Source organism: Oncorhynchus mykiss, chromosome 13, assembly GCF_057628025.1.
Source record: "Oncorhynchus mykiss isolate SJ-2025 chromosome 13, ASM5762802v1, whole genome shotgun sequence".
Lineage (NCBI taxonomy): Eukaryota > Metazoa > Chordata > Actinopteri > Salmoniformes > Salmonidae > Oncorhynchus > Oncorhynchus mykiss.
Genome location: NC_143034.1, coordinates 33,554,278 through 33,574,137, shown reverse-complemented (window position 1 = coordinate 33,574,137; position 19,860 = coordinate 33,554,278). Strand labels below are relative to the sequence as shown.

The following is a 19,860-nucleotide window of genomic DNA, read 5'->3' as shown; positions in this document are numbered from 1 at the left end:
TTCATCACCAGCTCTATAGCTCAACTAGTGGTAAAATAAATAGGCACTGGAATATTACATGTGTAATTTGGCAATATGTAAACATGGACTGGACTAGTTCTCAATGTTATATCACAGAGGATATTGTTAATTTAAAAGCAATGTTTCCTCTTGTAGGCATTTTGGTAAATAGACTGAATTTAGAATAGTTTACCCTGAAGGGGTCCATGATGCAAGGGAACTTAAGGTGCACACTAGTGTGTGTCTGTTTTGTAGATATTAGTTTACTGCTGACATTTGCCCTAAAAGAAGAGTACCATATTTCCCTGCAGCACAATCTTTATTCTGGTTTAAAAAACAACACACTATCATTAGCAAACATAACCATTGACAGAAACAACAATTTTCTTCATTTTAAACATATGGCCTCAAAGTGCACATTTCCATCCGTCTGGGGCTTAATTTCGATTTTCAAACTGTGATTTGTTCTTGAGAAGGAAGGCTGCTAAGAATTCAATAGGATTTGTAGGTCTGAAAGAGAAGACAAAATGGAGAAAGGCACATCTTTAAAGTATATTAGCTTGACAATTGTTACTCAAATGCTCTTCCCTTTTCATAGTACTGCCTGTTCAATGCATTTTTTACAAATGCATTTCCAAGCATGTCACACAGAAATGTGAATGGGAAAAAAATCTGAGCCCCTGCACAGACATTTTCAACATACCTTTCCTTGGCCAACACAGATAAGCCTTGAAGAAGAATGGGCACCACTGTCTGATCCAAATATGCCCTGGTGGGGAGCGACTGCAGATCCACCTTCTGTTTGGAGACCTTCTCTGTGTTGGCTTTCTCATTTTCCACTATTCTCTACACAATGAGGTGGTGAAAGACGAAGCAGAGATACAGAAATGTCACAAGTTACTGCTACTCACGCCACTATCCATGTTTGTAAGCGTCTCAAAAGTGTACTCAGAATTGCAATCTCATGCAATGTAGCCTAAACAATTTGTACCAAAAAGCATAGGCTTCACATATTAGTGCCTGCTATGTTAGAGAGCTGTGCATTCAGTGCTTGTTCAGTAGACAAGCAAGGTTACCACAATGCAGTGTGATAGTTTGAGTCTTAGAAATTGACCCCTTTTCATGGACATAATTTTCTGAAAGGCACAATAATTATATTGATGGTCATACCTGGATGTTTTCTGTCAGTCCATATTCAGAATGGGGGTTTTCAGCAATCTAAAAAGGAGCAGAAATTAGTCTAACTATAAAACACGACTTTAAATGAAGAGAACCACTTCAAATCCCTAACTACATCTGTAATAGACTTACTGGAGTGTTCCCCTCCATAGATTGGTCTGCGTCTGTGTGATCTGAGAGAAACATACATTAATGTCAGCTAACATTACTACATTCTAGGCAATTCACTCTGGCTATCTACTCCGATTTCAGAGCGCAGAATAACTGATGAATTTACGAACGCTCAACACCTGTTGAATATGGCCATTGTCAGTAAAAATAGACAAAAAAGCTTAATTAAATTGTTGCCAGTAGCACAGTTGCAGTCACCAACACTCTGGATAACATGAGAACAGCCTAACCAGCTCTGCCAGGGCAAGTCAAATGGCCAGAGTGAGGTTCTCTCTCATTTATGTCTGGAAGTAGCTAGCAAGCTATCTACCTTTAGCCAGTTAGCTTGGGTGATTGACTGCCATTGTGAGGTCAGATCAACCTTACTCATACACAGCCCTTCTGTAAATAGCACACCCAACTACCTCATCCCCATATTGTTATTTGCTATTTTGTACCCCAGTATCTATACTTGCACACCATCTGCACATCTATCACTCCAGTGTTAATACTAAATTGTAATTATTTCGCCTCTATGGCCTATTGATTGCCTTACCTCCCCAATCTTACTACATTTGCACACACTGTACATATTTTTTATATTGTGTTAGTGACTGTACGTTTGTTTATCCCATGTGTAACTGTTGTTTTTGTCACACTGCTTTGCTTTATCTTGGCCAGATCTCAGTTGTAAATTGCTTTATCTTGGCCAGGTTTCAGTTGTAAATGAGAACTTGTTCTCAACTGGCCTGCCTGATTCAATAATGGGGAAATTAAAAACTCCTTGGCCAGAGCGTCCAGTGTGCGCTCTAAACGCCCTGCGAAACGCATCGAATTTACGTACACCGAGAGCGCATACTGGCACTCCAGAGTGAATTTACGAACGTACCCGAAGAGGACAGTCAGTCAGTTAACGTAAATGTCTTCAGAATCATTCGGAGACCGATCAGAAACAATTTCAAAATGTCAACAACCGCAAGGACGGTCGTTCTGTCATCGTTTACCTATAAGATACGCACACTTACTCCAGACTAAATTCAGGTAGATGACTAGTAACATAGCATTACCATCTATTCTTAAAAGCCAAAGAAGGTACCCTACAGGCGGGCTAGCTAGAGTAACGTTAAATGAATTCTAGAGGCGAGTAAAGTAACGTTACTTTAGCTCGTTGGCTAGCTAACGTTATCATGTTGGCAACGACCTTCCACCGTGAACCAATGACTGTTACGGAGAGATCAGATTGGATTAAACCAATTGTTGGGGTATAAGAAATATTTCAAGCTAAATGTATCCCTAAAATTGACTACAATTATAATATAACTCACAAAGGTGCCGATAAACGAACATTTCACTTACCGTCCGCCATGTTTGTTGTTAGTATTTACGCAATGTGGGTGGTCTCTACGTAAACTCTTGTTTGCAGTTACGTACTTTCTCTGATAGGACAAGAGGGCGCGTGCCCCTCCTCTCTTACCCTTTTGTTCGTTTGGTAACCGCCCCGTCCAATTTTATCAACATTTGAATGTCGGAGAATATATGGCAACTATAGACGCTTCAAAAGTTGAACCCAAGCAAAAGGCTATGTAATGTAATGGATACGATAGCAAGTCGTCGGGTGAATGAGTTTTCCGGAAGGAAGAAGCAGCAGAAAGAAGCGAGGCCCTGCAGGGTCCCCGCCCGACGGAGGGGACATCTGCGTCCAGGTGTCACTGCATAAACGAAGTGTGTACTACTTCTTCTACCCACTGCTGGCGTTGTTTACAGTGCTCCGTGTCCTAGTCTTGAATTTTGGCGTACTCTTCGCCTGGCTGTGCGAGCGGATGTCTCGCGCTATGGTTGCGAGACCCAAACAACGGGCAGCAGATGAACATGCGAACAAGGTGTGCAAGCAGGACAGCGGCGAGCAGATCCGAAACAGCCACAAACAAGCATTCGAGTACATCTCAGTGGCTCTGAGAATTGACGAGGATGACAAAGGTATTTTTTCAGTGTAGTGTGACTGCTATTTGCAGCAGCACCACTGACTGTTGGCTAGCTGGGCTTAAACAGCAGTTGTCAAATTATCAACTGTCATACACCGATGTGTGGATAATGCAAACAAAGATACTACTGTCAATACAGATTGAAACAAAACTGGTTAAATTTAACTAGGTCTATTGATTCAAACGCAGGCTCTTTACCCAAGGTGTGGTGCTGAAGTGTTGATCCCATCATATTTATTTTATTTATTCGGACTTTTCCATTGAAACCACCACCGTTTTTATAATGTCATCATGCAGACAAAGAGAACAGTTGTTATGTCAATGACATTCAGTATGCAATCACAAAGAGATATTAGCTTATTGGACTGCAGATACATGTCTGTCCATTAATACCACCACATTATTACTACAATGGCTTAATGTTGAGCCAGTTGACAGTGTTATGCAGACTTTTCAATATGGCTAGGAGAATGTGCCTGCCTACTCAACCTAGGTCTCAGACTGGCTGAATAGGGTCAGCCATATGGTATGCCCAGGGGCAATATGTTAGTGGCTGAGTGCGGGGGACACAAACTAGTATAACTAGCCTGCATAAATTAAGGTGCCAATGAATGTTTTATAGTTTGTTAACAAAATGAAAGTAACAATGATAGGCAATACTGTATGGATATGCAAAAAAAAAAAAACAGCAAATATATATATGCTTTGTCCTCCTTTGTGCCACCGTGTTTTTGAAACCAGAACAGTTTATATTCCCAATATACTGTCCACACACACAAGCCTATACAGTATAACAGCAGAGCTACTGCCTATCTGCATGTGCCTTTCTCCAATCTGTGTGATCCCAGGGGATCAATAGACATGTGCTTGGATGATGTGAGCCGACATTAATTGGTATCGTCAGCAGGGAGGAAAATGCCTCAGATTCTCCTCTCCGAGTTGGCCGTGTCATCATGCATGAGCGAACTGAATTAATCGAGTTCCTCCCTGACTATTTACACTGTTCCAATGTACTGTAACTGGGGTGTTATCATTAGTTAAACAGTTGGAAAAGGGAAGGTTTTGCAACTAAAACAAAAGTTTCTATTGGACAAATTCAGGTAGGTCTCTCCCCATTTCGTTCCTCTTGCTTGTGTTTAAGAAACTCCTACCCTCAATACACAGGGGCCGGAACACTTTGGAAAACAGTCTACAGTCAGTGCTGTTTTGAAAGGCTATACTTTCATCATGTTGGTGAGTTTGGTTAGTTAGACCTGTGTTTTCAATGCAAACACACAAAATGTATTGATTATGTTTCTCCCAGACTCCTAGGTCTGTCATAAGCTAACCTCATCCCCAAGCTATTTTGCACAGTGGTGTCTTGAGTAGAGGTCGACTAATTATGATTTTCCAACACCGACACCGATTATTGGAGGACCAAAAAAAAAGCCGATAGCGATTAATCGGCCGATTTGATTTAAAAAAATCAAAAAACATTTATTTGTAATAATGGCAATTACAACAATACTGAATGAACACTTATTTGAACTTAATATAATACATCAATAAAATCAATTTGGCCTCAAATAAATAATGAAACATGTTCAATTTGGTTTAAATAATGCAAAAACGAAGTGTTGGAGAAGAAAGTAAAAGTGCAATATGTGCCATGTAAGAAAGCTAACATGAGTCTTCAATATTCCCAGGTAAGAAGTTTTAGGTTGTAGTTATTATAGGAATTATAGGATTATTTCTCTCTATACGATTTGTATTTCATATACCTTTGACTATTGGATGTTCTTATAGGCACTTTAGTATTGCCAGTGTAACAGTATAGCTTCCGTCCCTCTCCTGGCTCCTACCTGGGCTCGAAACAGGAACACATTGACAACAGCCACCCTCGAAACAGCGTTACCCATGCAGAGCAAGGGTAACAACTACTGCAAGTCTCAGAGCGAGTGATGTTTGAAATGCTATTAGCGTACACCCCGCTAACTAGCTAGCCATTTCACATCGGTTATACCAGCCTAATCTCGGGAGTTGATAGGCTTGAAGTCATAAACAGTGCAATGCTTGAAGCACAGCGACGAGCTGCTGGCAAAAGCACGAAAGTGCTGCTTGAATGAATGCTTACGAGCCTGCTGGTGCCTACCATCGCTCAGTCAGACTGCTCTATCAAATCATAGACTTAATTATAACATAATAACACACAGAAATACGAGCCATAGGTAATTAATATGGTCGAATCCAGAAACGATCATCTCGAAAACAAAACGTTTATTCTCTCAGTGAAATAGGGAACCGTTCCGTATTTTATCTAACGGGTGGCATCCATAAGTCTAAATATTCCTGTTACATTGCACAACCTTCAATGTTATGTCATAATTACGTAAAATTCTGAAAAATTAGTTTGCAACGAGCCAGGCAGCCCAAACTGTTGCATATACCCTGACTCTGCGTGCAATGAACGCAAGAGAAGTGACACAATTAACTTTTAGCTAAATATGCGGGTTTAAAAATACATACTTCAGTTGATTTTAAGAAAGGCATTGATGTTTATGGTTAGGTACACATTGGAGCAACGACAGTCCTTCTTCGCAAATGCCACCGCATCGATTATATGCAACACAGGACACGCTAGATAAACTAGTAATATCATCAACCATGTGTAGTTAACTAGTGATTATGATTGATTTGTTTTTTATAAGAAGTTTAATGCTAGCTAGCAACTTACCTTGGCTTCTTACTGCATTCGCGTAACAGGCAGGCTTCTCGTGGAGTGCAATGTAATCAGGTGGTTAGAGCGTTGGACTAGTTTACCGTAAGGTTGCAAGATTGAATCCCCGAGCTGACAAGATAAAAATCTGTCGTTCCGCCCCTGAACAAGGCAGTTAACCCACCGTTCCTAGGCCGTCATTGAAAATAAGAATGTGTTCTTAACTGACTTGCCTAGTTAAATAAAGGTGTAACAAAAAAAATGGCCAAAATAGGTGTACAAAAATACAGATTTCTGTTTGGTATGAAAACTTGAAATCTGCCCTAATTAATCGGCCATTCCGATTAATCGGTCAACCTCTAGTCTTAAGAGTCAGGTTATAGATAAGCCAAACCCTTACTTTGCTGAAGGCAGAATTTTAAGACAACTGATCATCTGCTTTATCACTTTATCATAGTAGTTGGAGTAAAGCAGAGATACTGGAATCCAGCCTAATCTTCCAGCCCTGGAAACCCACACATCTGCATCCTCGTCTTCTCTGCCAATGTTCGATTGACCTACTGCACTGGCTGGAGCGACGTGCCAAGGGGCTTACTGTACTCTACCACTATACTGTACTTGCTCAGGTTTATCCTAGTGCACACAGTCACACCAGTCCCAAACTATTTCAGACACTCAGGGGTTGACTGGATATTGTATATCAAATCATATTTGTCACATGCGCCGAATACAACAGGTACAACAGAATACAACAACCTTACAGTGAAATGCTTACTTACAAGCCCTTAACCAAAAATACTTTAAGAAGTTATGAAAAAGTGATAAGTAATTTATTTTTGTTGAAAAGCAGCAGTAAAATAACAACAGCAAGGCTATATACAAGGGGTACCGGTACAGAGTCAATGTGCGCCGGCTAGTCGAAGTAATATGTACATGAAGGTAGAGTTAAAGTGACTATCCATAGATAACAACCAGAGAGTAGCAGCAGTGTAAAAGTGCGTTCTGGGTAGCCCTTTGATGAGCTGTTCAGGAGTCTTATGGCTTGGAGGGGTAGAAGCCTTTTGGACTTAGACTTGGCGCTCCAGTACTGCTTGCCATGTGGTAACAGAGAGAACAGTCTGACTCCAGGTGGCTGGAGTCTGACAATTTTTAGGGCCTTCCTCCGACACCGCCTGGTATAGAGGTCCTCGATGGCAGGAAGCTTGGCCCCAGTGATGTACTGGACCGTACGCACTACCCTCTGTAGTGCCTTGCGGTCGGAGGCCGAGCAGAGTCCATACCAGGCAACCAGACAGGATGCTCTTGATGGTGCAGCTGTATAAACTTTTGAGGATCTGAGGACCCATGCCAAATCTTTTCAGTCTCCTGAGGGGGAATAGGTTTTGTCGTGCCCTATTCACGACTGTCTTAGTGTGTTTGGACCATGAGGCTGTCTGTAGGCCTGTCCCTATAGGCTGTCTCATCGTTGTCGGTGATCAGGCCTACCACTGTTGTGTCGTCGGCAAACTTGATGATGGTGTTGGAGTCGTGCCTTGCCATGAAGTCATGAGTGAACAGGGAGTACAGGAGGGGACTGAGCATGCACCGCCGAGAGGCCCCTGTGTTGAGGATCAACGTGGCGGATGTGTTGTTACCTACCCTTATCACCTGGGGGGCTGCCCGTCAGGAAGTCCAGGATCCAGTTGCAGAAGGAGGTGTTTAGTCCCAGGGTCATTAGCTTAGTGATGAGCTTTGAGGGCACTATGGTGTTGAACGCTGAGCTGTAGTCAATGAATAGTATTCTCACATATAGTTGAAGTCAGAAGTTTACATGCACCTTAGCCAAATACATTTAAACTCAGTTTTTCACAATTCCTGACATTTAATCCTTGTAAAAATCCCCTGTCTTAGGTCAGTTAGGATAACCACTTTATTTTAAGAATGTGAAATGCCAGAATAATAGTAGAGTGATTTATTTCAGCTTTTATTTCTTTCATCACATTCCCAGTGGGTCAGAAGTTTACATACACTCAATTAGTATTTGGTAGCATTGCCTATAAATTGTTTAACTTGGGTCAAACGTTTCGGGTAGCCTTCCACTAGCTTCCCACAATAAGTTGGGTGAATTTCGGCCCATTCCTCCTGACCCACTGGGAATGTGATGAAAGAAATAAAAGCTGAAATAAATCACTCTACTATTATTCTGGCATTTCACATTCTTAAAATAAAGTGGTGATCCTAACTGACCTAAGACAGTTACATTTCATCCTTGTAAAAATCCCCTGAGTCAGGTTTGTAGGCCTCCTTGTTCGCACACACTTTTTCAGTTCTGCCCACAAATGTTCTATAGGATTGAGCTCTGGGCTTTGTGATGGCCACTCCAATACCTTAACTTTGTTGTCCTTAAGCCATTTTGACACAACTTTGGAAGTATGCTTGGGGTCATTGTCCAGTTGGAAGACACATTTGCGACCAAGCTTTAACTTCCTGACTGATGTCTTGAGATGTTGCTTCAATATATCCACATCATTTTCTTTCCTCATGATGCCATCTATTTTGTGAAGTACACCAGTCCCTCCTGCAGCAAACACCTCCACAACATGATGCTGCCGACTCCGTGCTTCACAATTGGGACGGTGTTCTTCGGCTTGCAAGCCTCCCCCGTTTTCCTCCAAACATAACAATGGTCATTATGGCCAAACAGTTCTATTTTTGTTTCAGCAGACCAGAGGACATTTCTCCAAAAAGTACAACCTTGGTCCCCATGTGCAGTTGCAAACCTTAGTCTGGCTTTTTTATGGCAGTTTTGGAGCAGTGGCTTCTTCCTTGCTGAACGGCCTTTCAGGTTATGTCGATATAGGACTTGTTTTCTGTGGACATAGATACTTTTGTACCTGTTTCCTCCAGCTTCTTCACAATGTCCTTTGCTGTTGTTCTGGTATTGATTTGCACTTTTCCCAACAAAGTACGTTAATCTCAAGGAGTCAGAACGCGTCTCCTTCCTGAGCGGTATGACGGCTGCGTGGTCCCATGGTGTTTATACTTGCCTACTATTGTTTATACCGATTAACGTGGTACCTTCAGGCATTTGGAAATTGCTCCCAAGGATGAACCAGACTTGTGGAGGTCTACAATTTTTTTGAGGTCTTTGCTGATTTCTTTAGATTTTCCCACGATGTCAAGCAAAGAGGCTCTGAGTTTTAATGTAGGCCTTGAAATACATCCACAGGTCAATTAGCCTATCAGAAGCTTCTAAAGCCATGACATCATTTTCTGGAATTTTCCAAGCTGTTTAAAAGCACAGTCAACTTAGTGTATGTAAACTTCTGACCCACTGGAATTGTGATACAGTGAATTATAAAGTGAAATAACCTGTCTGTAAACAATTGTTGGAAAAATTACTTGTGTCTTGCACAAAGTAGTTGCTCTAACCGACTTACAAGAAATTTGTGGAGTGGTTGAAAAATAACTTTTAATGACTCCAACCTAAGTGTATGTAAACTTACAGCTTCAACTGTACGTGATTGTAGTTCGTCTATTTTATTTACCATTGATTGTATGCTGGCTAATAGGACTGATGGAAAAGGGAGATTACCCGCTCGGCGTCAGAGCCTTAAAAGGCACCCAGATCTACGTCCCCTATAGCTCTGTCTCTTTGTCCTGCGAATGATGAGGGCCTTGTCGGGCTTCTGAAGTAAATCCTTCCCGTCTGACTCATTGAAGAAAAAGTTTTCCTCCAGTACGGGGTGAGTAATAACACACAGTGGCAGAAACATTATGTACAAAATAATTGTAAAATAATGCGATTAAAACACACACACAATAGGTTAGGAGATCGTAAAACCACAGCCATCACCTCCGGAGTATATTTCTACCACTGTTTTTTGGAGTAGGCCTGTACTGTAGTGTAGAAAGCCTTATGCTCTTTTTCAACCAGGCCCCTCCCATATTAGACATCCCGTTTCCCTGTGTAGCACCATTGTGATGGGATGGGGAGAGAAAATGGTTTTGGCATCACGGAACAAAGGGCCTGGTTGAGGGCCTTGGACTTTTTTGAACGCTTTGCTCTACCTCTGGGAGTGTGGAGAATGCCATAACTTTGAACAGGAGTCTCCAAGTATGCAGCACTGTTGGCCCACATCTTTTGAAAAAAACGACTGGGTTAGCGAAATCTAGGTTAGTCTCACTGAAAGATGGAGCATTCCCAGTCCCTGTTTTGGTCTATCTAAATGTCCTACTTTGTTTTTATCATGGTTGGGCATTAGCTTATAAATGGAATTAGATCTGGAAATCATTGATTATAGGCTTAGCCTTCATTGAAAAGGTCATGACTTATTCAATGAAGGCTAAGCCTACATTGGGGCAAAAAAAGTATTCCACCTTAATTTGCAAATAAATTCATTAAAAATCCTACAATGTGATGTTCTGGATTTTTTTTTCTCATTTGGTCTGTCATAGTTGAAGTGTACATATGATGAAAATTACTGGCCTCTCTCATCTTTTTAAGTGGGAGAACTTGCACAATTGGTGGTTGACTAAATACTTTTTTGCCCCTACTGTATATCACATCCCTCTATTTATTTGCAATTAAAGGCTCTGGCCTATATCATGCCCCTAAGTAACCTAAACCGGTAGAGATGAGTGGTGGTTTGAAGTGTAAGTCAAATCCACCTTATTTATTTATATATTGAAATGGGGATGGCCGGAGTGGCAGCTATCATTGTCCTTAAGTGGCTAGAGAGGATACAATGACATTTCTCATATAGCTAAGATCCTAATGGAAGCAATACATAGATCAAGGCATGCAACGTAATAAAAAAATATATATTACATTTTTTTTAAATCAGCAATTCTTATGACAATTCCTCCCCGTTTCAGGCAATTTTTCAGTTTAGTGCCTAATGAACGCAACTCGGCTGAACCCAGTAGAATTTTAGGGTCTGTCTGCCTGCCTTGGGGATTAGGGAGCCCCTGTCTCAATAATACTCAATCACTCATAAGGAGTGGATATGCTGTATATTCCCACAGCCATGAAAATCAGTCCCATGACTTAACACTGCTCCAGGCCAGAGGGGTTTAAGAGACCGGGTCAGTCATGTGAAATGATTCATTATAGTTCATTATGGTTTATGCACTGATTGATCCACGAGTCTCTGTACCCTTGTTTGAGGTCATGATTGACTGTCATGCACATTTATTTTTTTTACTACTCTTCCAATGCCTCTTGAGATGCTATACCTTTATGCAACACTTAAATCATGTCAAATATGTAGCCTAATGCATGGCAAATGTGTATTGTACACTAAAAGATGCTTAGCCTACTGCAAAAGTACTAAATATCTCATCCGTTTACATTGACTTTTGTTGGATCTCATTTGACTGTGAGCAATTTCTTTGTATGTTGTACCTCAAATTGCTTTTTTTTCTCTGCCCGTCTGACTGTCCCGACTTGTGGTTTGTGTGTTACTAGTGCACAAGGAACAGGCAGTCCAGTGGTACAAGCGCGGAATCGCAGAGCTCGAGAGGGGCATCGCGATCAAGGTAGCTGAAAACGGTGAGTTGACTGTGCCCACTTTTGCTGTATTTTGTATTCCCTAGGACCTATAGTGCAGATTTCCTGAACAACTCTGTTCCTGGAGAGCTAGTGATATGCAGGGTTTTGTTTCAACCTAGCATTAACACACACGGTTCAGCTAGTCGCGGTCCTGATTGAAGACCATGCTCAGCTGATTATTGTAAGCACCTAGTGTGTGGCTGCTGGGCTGGAACAAAAACCTGCATATCCAGTAACTATAGGAGCGGAGTTGGCGACCTCTGCTATAGCAACAAACTAAAAATCAGTAGTGGAAAACAAGGAAGAATACAGCTATTTTACTAATAGATTTGTTTTTAATCTCTCTTCTCTTCCAGGCGAGAAATATGAACGTGATAAACGTCTACAGGCCAAGATGATCACCAATCTGATCATGGCAAAGGATCGCCTGGAGCTTTTAGGTGAGAATCAAGCATTTGGACACATTTGAAGGTCTTGCCTTGCGTGTCCACATTTGTTGTTTTTCATCATGCTAGCTTAGATACTGTTAGCTTTGTATGGACCGATTTCAGTGCCAACAGAAATTGTATTTGAATTCCATAATTTTGAATTTGTTTAAGGATATTGAATTTGAATGAAATACTTTTGAATGTGTAATGCACAAATTAAATCATTGAATTCATATATTGATCTTGAATTTCCAGATTTGAAACTGAATTGAATGAATATTGCATTCTGTTTTAATATTCAAATTCAATATTTAAATCAAATCACATTTAAATTGTCACATGCTTCGTAAACAGGTGTAGACTAACAGTGAAATGCTTACTTACGGGCCCTTCCCAACAATGAATTGAAGAATAATAGGAAGAAAATAAAAGTTCAAGGAGGAATAAATAGACAATGAACAATGATAGCGTTGCTATGTATATGGGGTACCAGTACCAAGTGGATGTGCAGGGGTACTAGGAAATTGAGGTAGATACTGTATGTACATATAGGTACGGGTAAAGTTACTAGGCAACAGGATAAATAACACGGTAGCAGCAGCGTATGTGATGTGTGTGGCGAATATGTGCCTGTGTGTACGTGTGTGTTGGAGTGTCAGTGGCAGTACTGTATGTGTGAGTTTGTGGTTAGAGTCCATTGTGTGTGCATAGAGTCAAGAAGAGTTAGTGCAAAAAGGGTCAATGCAGATAGTCCAGGTAGCTATTTGGTGAGCTATTTAGCAGTCTTATGGCTTGGGGGTAGAAGCTCTTCAGGAGCCTTTTGGTCCCAGATTTAGCACTCTGGTACCGTTTGACGTGTGGTAGCAGAGAGAACAGTCTATGACTTGGGTGGCTGGAGTCTGGCAATTTTTAGGGCCTTCCTTTTGAAACCGCCTGGTAGCACCAGCGAAGCAGCGTTACCCATGCAGAGCAAGGGGAACAACTACTAGAAGGCTCAGAGCGAGTGACGTTAGCTAGCCATTTCACTTCGGTTACACCAGCCTCATCTCGGGAGTTGATAGGCTTGAAGTCATAAACAGCGCAGGCTTGAAGCACAACAAACAGCCGCTGGCAAAATGCACTAAAGTGCTGTTTGAATTAATGTTTACGCGCCTGCTTCTGCCTACCACCGCTCAGTCAGATACTTAGATACTTGTATGCTTGTATGCTCGGGTGAACCGATATGGAAATTATATCGCTTTTTGTACATAGTCGCCCCATTTAAGGGGACCAAAAGTATTGGGACAAAGTAACTTATGTAAGTATTTGCTCCCATATTCATAGCACACAATGACTACAGCAAGCTTGTGACTGTACAAACTTGTTGAATGCATTTGTTGTTTGTTTTGGTTGTTTCAGATTAATTTGTGCCTAAGTACCATGATGTTGTCTCTGGTTTTGAATCTGAATTTAGAGAGCTTTTAGAGAGAATTTTGAATATTCAATTACATTGAAATTGAATTTTAAAACTGAATGAAATTATTCATTCCATTTGTGGATTACACATTCAAAATGATTTAATTAAAATGAAATATCCAAATCCAGTACAATTGCTGTTGGCACTGAAATCGCTCCATAGCTTTGTATCTCTTGGGGGGAAAAGAACATGTAGGCCTTGTCTCCATTGAGTGTACAAAACATCTCCATGACAGGTGAAAGCTATGATCCCCTATTGATGTCATCTGTTAAATCCACTTCAGTCAGTGTAAATGAAGGGAGGAGATGGGTTAAAGAAGGATTTTTCAGAGAGACATGGATTGTGTACATGTGACTTTCAGAGGGTGAATTGGCAAGACAAAATATTGAAGTGCCTTTGATCGGGGTATTGTAGTAGGTGCCAGGCGCATCGGTTTGAGTGTGTCAAGAACTGCAACATTCCTGTGTTTTTCACTCTCAACATTCTTGTGTGTATCAAGAATGGTTCACCACCCAATTGACATCCAGACAATTTGACACAACTGTGGGAAGCATTGGAGTCAACACAGGCTAGCATCTTGTGGATTGCTTTCAACACCTTGTAGAGTCCATGCCCTGACAAATTGAGGCTGTTCTGAGGGCAAAAGGGGGTGCAATTCAGTGTATATTCGCATACATACTTTTTGTATTGACATGACTTCCAAACTACAATGTACTTCATGCACCAAAAGGGATTAGGCCCTAAATACTCCAGTACCTTTTTATTAAACCCGTAATGGACACCCCAAAACATGATTTACTTAGGGTAAAAGTCCACTCCGTGGTCCCCCAAAGCTCTTTCAGAAGCTTCTCGTCATTCCACAGCTGGCTGTAACATTATCCTGAGTCATGTTCATCAGGCACCTAACCTAAGATAACAAAGACTTGTCCAATAAGAAATTATCATTTTCCTTTTGTTTTGCAGAACGTTTTAAAACATTTCTCTAATGAACAGGACCCTACTCTTGGTGTTTTGATTCGTCCTGTTTGGAATTTTTATTAATTTATTTTTATTTAACCTTTTATTTAACTAGGCAAGTCAGTTAAGAACAAATTCTTATTTACAATGACGGCCTACCCCGGCCAAACCCGGACGGCGCTGGGCCAATTGTGCGCCGCCCTATGGGACTCCCAATCACGGCCAGATGTGATACAGCCTGGATTTGAACCAGTGACTGTAGTGACGCCTCTTGCACTGAGATGCAGTGACTTAGGAGCCCATATGGCTGCTATGTTTGGCATTGCTGCCCAAGACACTGACAATCCTCAGCCCTACCCCATATGCCTCTTTTTTGGATGTGGCATGACAACTTCACTTAGGCACCCTCCCAAAACATTGCTGTTTGTCCCCCATTTAAAGAATCATGGCCCTTTATCTTATTTGTTTATTTTAATATAATTTCCTTTGCTTCTCCTTTTCCCTCCCTTCTCCTATTCCGTTTCCCAATTTCGTTTTGTTTTTGTTGTTGTCATTCCTGTTGTATAGCAAAGCTGTGTTCAGGGCCAGCTCAGAGAGACATCTATACAGAGAGCTCAAACCAGTCGTACCATAACGGCCATCTACGCTCAGGTGGGTGGGTGCTTACTGGGAATCTGCTTTCAGTTGTCATGACTGGTTTCTTAAAAGTGTTGTTTTCAGGGGTGTAATTGTTCCTCCTTATTCAGGAATTCCAGTTTTTCTGGCTTTATTCTCTTCATACATAATTGAAATTGATCTACGTCCAAACCTACTTTTCCTGTTTGTTCCTATTTCATCTTTGAATGCCAATGGACAGTAAGCTTCCTCCAAGTTAAGTGTTAACGATTTGATGTATTTTACTCTTTCTGCTGCTTTGTCTGTGTATTTATCAATCTGTTCTTCACACGGACACTGATGGCTACCTCAAACTACAGTCATATTTCTCTTTCATAGAAACACTGGTGGGTGTTTACCCAGCTTTGTCCAGTGACTACATGGACTTGAAGTTTGAAGTCTGTTGGACCTGTTCAGATTCACACAGTCTAAGACTAAATCAGGCCCGGAGAATCATTATGCCTCTACTGAAGGGACATTAGCTCACACACAGCTTAATTAAATGTCCTAAAACTACCCTACTGATAAATCCTCGATCATTAATCTTGATTGTTTTAACAGTCTCCTTGCTCTTGGCAGTAAGTGGAGCTGTACCCAAAAAGAGGGACTCCCTGACTACTCACTCCAGTCACTCCCTCCCACGACCAAAGCATACGGCAAAAAAAACCTTGGCGGCAGGCCACGGGGGCCACCAGCACTCCCCCAGCTTCAGTGGGCCCTCCAGCAGTCTCACACAGCACAGACCGGCCCCCCAGTCCAACAGCAACAAGGTGAGACACAGATTGTCTTTCCTCAACATCTAGCCAAGAGTCCAGGGCCCATATTTATAGTGTCTCAGAGTAGGAATGCTGATCTAGGATCAGTTCCTCCCTGTCAATGTAAATTTGATTAATTATGCTCTGAACGGAATAACTGATCCTAGACTAGCACTACAGCCATGGACTATAAAATAGCTGGAATAAAAAAAAGAATACTAAAAGAACATGTCCAGTCTATATCAATTTTTAATGAAAGGAAGACCAAATTAACAAACTTAATAAAATAGGAGAATTTCCAATCATCATCACAAGAGATTAGCTTGTTTAAAATCGTAACCAAATCTGAATTCATGGTTATTTTGTTATAGGGTAAAGCGGGCTGTAAACCCACCACCACCACCACTCCCACATCTATGTCCCCACTGAAGAACCGGGACATGAAGAACTTGAAGAATGTAGACAGCAAGCGTGCCAACCTCATCCTCAGCGAGATCATAGACAGGTGAAAGACAATGATTTGGAGTGTTATGTATTATTCACTGGACTTAAAGCATGTGCTTTGCAAGGTGTCTCAGTTTGGAACACAATAGATGTTGACTGCTTGACCTGGGTCATGTTCAATAGGGCACACTTTTTATAACGTTTTTACACTGAAAAGTTCTGCCTGCCTGTTTCAGTCTGTCTTTGCTGCCTAATTTATACAACCCAGGCAGAGTTGAGTATGTCTTTATTTCTGTATGGGAATGAGCACTCAGACCAGTCTCGTGTTTGTGTTTGTGTTTGTGTGTGTGTGTGTGTGTGTGTGTGTGTGTGTGTGTGTGTGTGTGTTCCAGTGGCTCATCAGTGAGGTTCGAGGACATTGCTGGCCAGGAGCTGGCTAAGCAGGCCCTACAGGAAATAGTCATCCTGCCTGCACTGAGGCCAGAGGTGAGATTGGAGAGGAACAGCAATGGAGTGTATATGGTAGTCTTTTCACAGGCTGTTATGGGCAGCCTCTTACAAAGTATCACCTCTCAGTAACATCGTCAGTAAAAATGTTGAGCAGCAACCGTTAATGTGGGCAGTCCTAACATAATGGTCTGTATTTTTTTTTGTTCTGTTGATTTAACTAGGCAAGTCAGTTAAGATCAAATTCTTATTTACAATGATGGCCTACAAAGGTGTCTCAGAGTATGAGTGCTAATCTAGGATCGGTTTTGACTTTTCAATCATAATGAATAAGGGGGAACCGTGGATACGAGCAAATGTGTTCAAGCTTTATAGGAGGGAATTTTTATTTTGTAGCACCAGTGCACCTAGAAAAATAATATGCCTGCTAACAATTGTTGTAATGATTAGGCTTCGTTGTACCACTTTGTTTCCGTGTGCCAAAGCCAGCGCTTCGGTTGCACCATTTCTACAAAGATAGCGCTTGTCTCTAGCCCAAACCGTTTGAAAGTTGTGACCATATTACCGGCGCTATGTTTTTCTCCCTTCTATTGCACATTGGCGCTGCAGCTGGATGCATCTCCATCGGTGGGCTGCATTTTACATTCTTAAACCATGTTGCAAGCCATTCTAAAACTATTTGTGGGCCATTAACGCCTTGTTCAGTCATGTTACGACAACAGTGGTAGGCCTGATTACCAACAATGATGAGCCCTGGCAGAGTGGTGCCAGGATTTTTTTTATTTTTTATGGGGTCGCAGTGGAGAAGGTCAAAAGCTTCAAGTTCCTCGGCATGCACATCACTGACAACCTGAAATGGTCCCTTCACACAGACAGTGTGGTGCGGAAAGCACGACAGCGCCTCTTCAACCTCAGGAGGCTGAAGAAATTTGTCTTGGCCCCTAGGATCCTCATAAACTTCGACAGATGGACCATTGAGAGCATCCTGTCACGCTGTATCATAGCCTGGTACGGCAATTGTGCCATCCATGGCAGTGCGATGAGCCCAACACATCACCCTGTAGCACACTGCCTGCCCTCCAAGACATCTACGCCATCTGGTGTCACAGAATGGCCAAGAAAATCAAGGAACTCAGCCATCCGAGCCACGGCTTGTTCACCCGTTACCATCTAGAAAGCAGAGACATTACAGGTGTATCAAAGCTGGGGCCGAGAGACTGAAAAACATATTTTATCTCCAGGCCATCAGACTGTTAAACAGTCACCACTAGCTGGCCTCCGCCCACTACCCTGCCCTGAACCTTAGTCACTGTTCTAGCTGGCTACCACCAGGTACTCAAGACTGCTGCCCTATGTACATAGTCATTGAACACTGGTAACTTTAGTCATGTTTATGTACTGTTTTACCCACTTCATACTGTATGCATACAGTAAATGTTAAATCAGCCTATCAGAATCAATAAATTACTATGTATTGCTCTGTAATTTTGAACTTCAGGACTATGAAAAAGTGCTGAGTAGATGTTTTTTTCCAGTTGTTCACAGGCTTGAGGGCTCCAGCACGAGGCCTTCTGCTCTTCGGTCCTCCTGGCAACGGAAAAACGATGCTGGTGAGTGTGGTGCAGTGCCATGTGGTATTGGCAAGAGACCGAATGAGAAATGATTAGGAGAGTGGGTCTTGGTTAGGCTCACAAAGATCACAAGTGATCATGATATAACATAACAACTGCCATAGAAAATGCACAAAACGATGCATTTGTAAAATCTTTATAATACAAGACTAATATAATTAATATAGACAGTGGATATAGTCTTTTCACTGGATTAGCTGGTTGAGACATCCTCTAACTACAAGATGCTTTGTCCAAGAGTTGAGTTGGTTTAGGTCTAAGGTTGTAAGTACACTTTATATGGTAGTACTTTGACAGTAGAGTACTATGACCGATGGCACAGAATGATGTAAGGATAGGCTAAATCTGTGGAAATGTATATTTAGTGTTTTTTTTGTCATACAACATTGCATTATCCATTATGAATGTAGTTTAGCCATCATTAATGTACCCTAGTATGTACTCAATCTCACAAAATGTGTCTGACCTGCATTAAAACAAATGGTGATTCTATAGAGCAGGAATTTGGATATGTTATCAAATTTAAAACCAAGCGAACAGAAAATTTAAGGATTATAGAGCATATTGTTGAAAATATCTCAAAACAAGTATAATGTTCTACATTTGACATTTTTGCTCTTTCTTTTACGGATAGGCTAAAGCAGTGGCCATGGAGTCCAACGCCACATTTTTCAACATAAGTGCAGCCAGCTTGACCTCGAAATATGTAAGTACATTATTAGCGTAGAGATCTCTTTACACTTTAATTTGTTACATTTGACATTACTTTGCATGTTTAGTTATTTAGCAGATGCTCTTATCCAGTGCAACTTAGTCAGTGCATTCAGCTGAGTTTAGCAGAAAAACAACCATATATCAGTCATTTCAAGTAGACCCTTGTAGAAAAAGAGTAAACTCACTATTCTTTTGGTCTTTCCCTGTAGGTGGGGGAGGGAGAGAAGCTGGTGCGAGCTCTGTTTGCCGTCGCCAGAGAACTGCAACCCTCGATCATCTTCATAGGTAACTTTGACTTTGTTAGATGAACCAAGATGAATGCGTAACTGCAATGAACTGGTCAAGAAAGCACATAACGATAATGATGTTTCATTACCTGCAATCTAAAAATAAGCACAGATATTGTATGCAAGAAAGTTGCATTGTAGCATGTTGGCAAGACTTTTCTATTTAATAACTGATGGAAATGGAGTGTGCAACTATGCATAGAATACTAGGATAATGGGACCCTTCCATTCAGATTATGACTACAGTTACTTACCCCACACAGATGAGATTGACAGTCTACTCTGTGAGAGGAGAGAGGGAGAGCATGATGCCAGCAGACGACTCAAGACTGAGTTCTTGATTGAATTTGATGGGGTAAGGAGGTCTCTCCCTGTGTGTGTTTCTGCGTATGCATGCATGTGTGTTCCAGTGTTAATTTTGTGACCTGTTTATTTGTTTTGTTTTATGAGTTCATGAGCGTATGCACACGTGTATGCAATGTTTGTCCCTGGAGGGATTCTGTGTGTTGGCCACATCCTGCAACCAGCCATGTCTGTTTAGGAGCTAG

The 19,860-nt window shown here is 41.4% G+C and overlaps 2 protein-coding genes across 5 annotated transcripts in view; one reads left to right on the top strand and one right to left on the bottom strand.

Annotated features, from left to right (window-relative positions):
* Positions 1 to 300: 300 nt before the first annotated feature.
* On the bottom strand, positions 301 to 3,299 carry LOC110486044 (protein dpy-30 homolog). The gene is made up of 5 exons (XM_021557359.3): positions 2,686 to 3,299; positions 1,312 to 1,352; positions 1,171 to 1,218; positions 704 to 846; positions 301 to 510 (listed from the first exon to the last, which is right to left on the bottom strand). The coding sequence occupies exons 1-5, from the start codon at positions 2,693 to 2,695 to the stop codon at positions 438 to 440; spliced, it is 315 nt and encodes a 104-aa protein (XP_021413034.1). The 5' UTR covers positions 2,696 to 3,299; the 3' UTR covers positions 301 to 437.
* LOC110486043 (spastin) overlaps positions 2,755 to 19,860 on the top strand; it is a 34,544-nt gene continuing 17,438 nt past the window's right edge. The window contains exons 1-11 of one of the 4 annotated variants that reach the window (XM_021557354.3): positions 2,755 to 3,306; positions 11,456 to 11,539; positions 11,896 to 11,979; positions 14,948 to 15,031; positions 15,614 to 15,804; positions 16,161 to 16,294; positions 16,626 to 16,719; positions 18,216 to 18,290; positions 18,946 to 19,017; positions 19,235 to 19,310; positions 19,576 to 19,667. In XM_021557354.3, coding sequence (XP_021413029.3) covers positions 2,949 to 3,306; positions 11,456 to 11,539; positions 11,896 to 11,979; positions 14,948 to 15,031; positions 15,614 to 15,804; positions 16,161 to 16,294; positions 16,626 to 16,719; positions 18,216 to 18,290; positions 18,946 to 19,017; positions 19,235 to 19,310; positions 19,576 to 19,667 — 1,344 coding nt within the window. In that variant the 5' untranslated portion in view covers positions 2,755 to 2,948. Of the gene's footprint in view, positions 3,307 to 11,455; positions 11,540 to 11,895; positions 11,980 to 14,947; positions 15,032 to 15,595; positions 15,805 to 16,160; positions 16,295 to 16,625; positions 16,720 to 18,215; positions 18,291 to 18,945; positions 19,018 to 19,234; positions 19,311 to 19,575; positions 19,668 to 19,860 lie in introns of all 4 variants that reach the window. The other 3 variants (XM_021557353.3, XM_021557356.3, XM_021557355.3) reach the window with 3 other exon arrangements.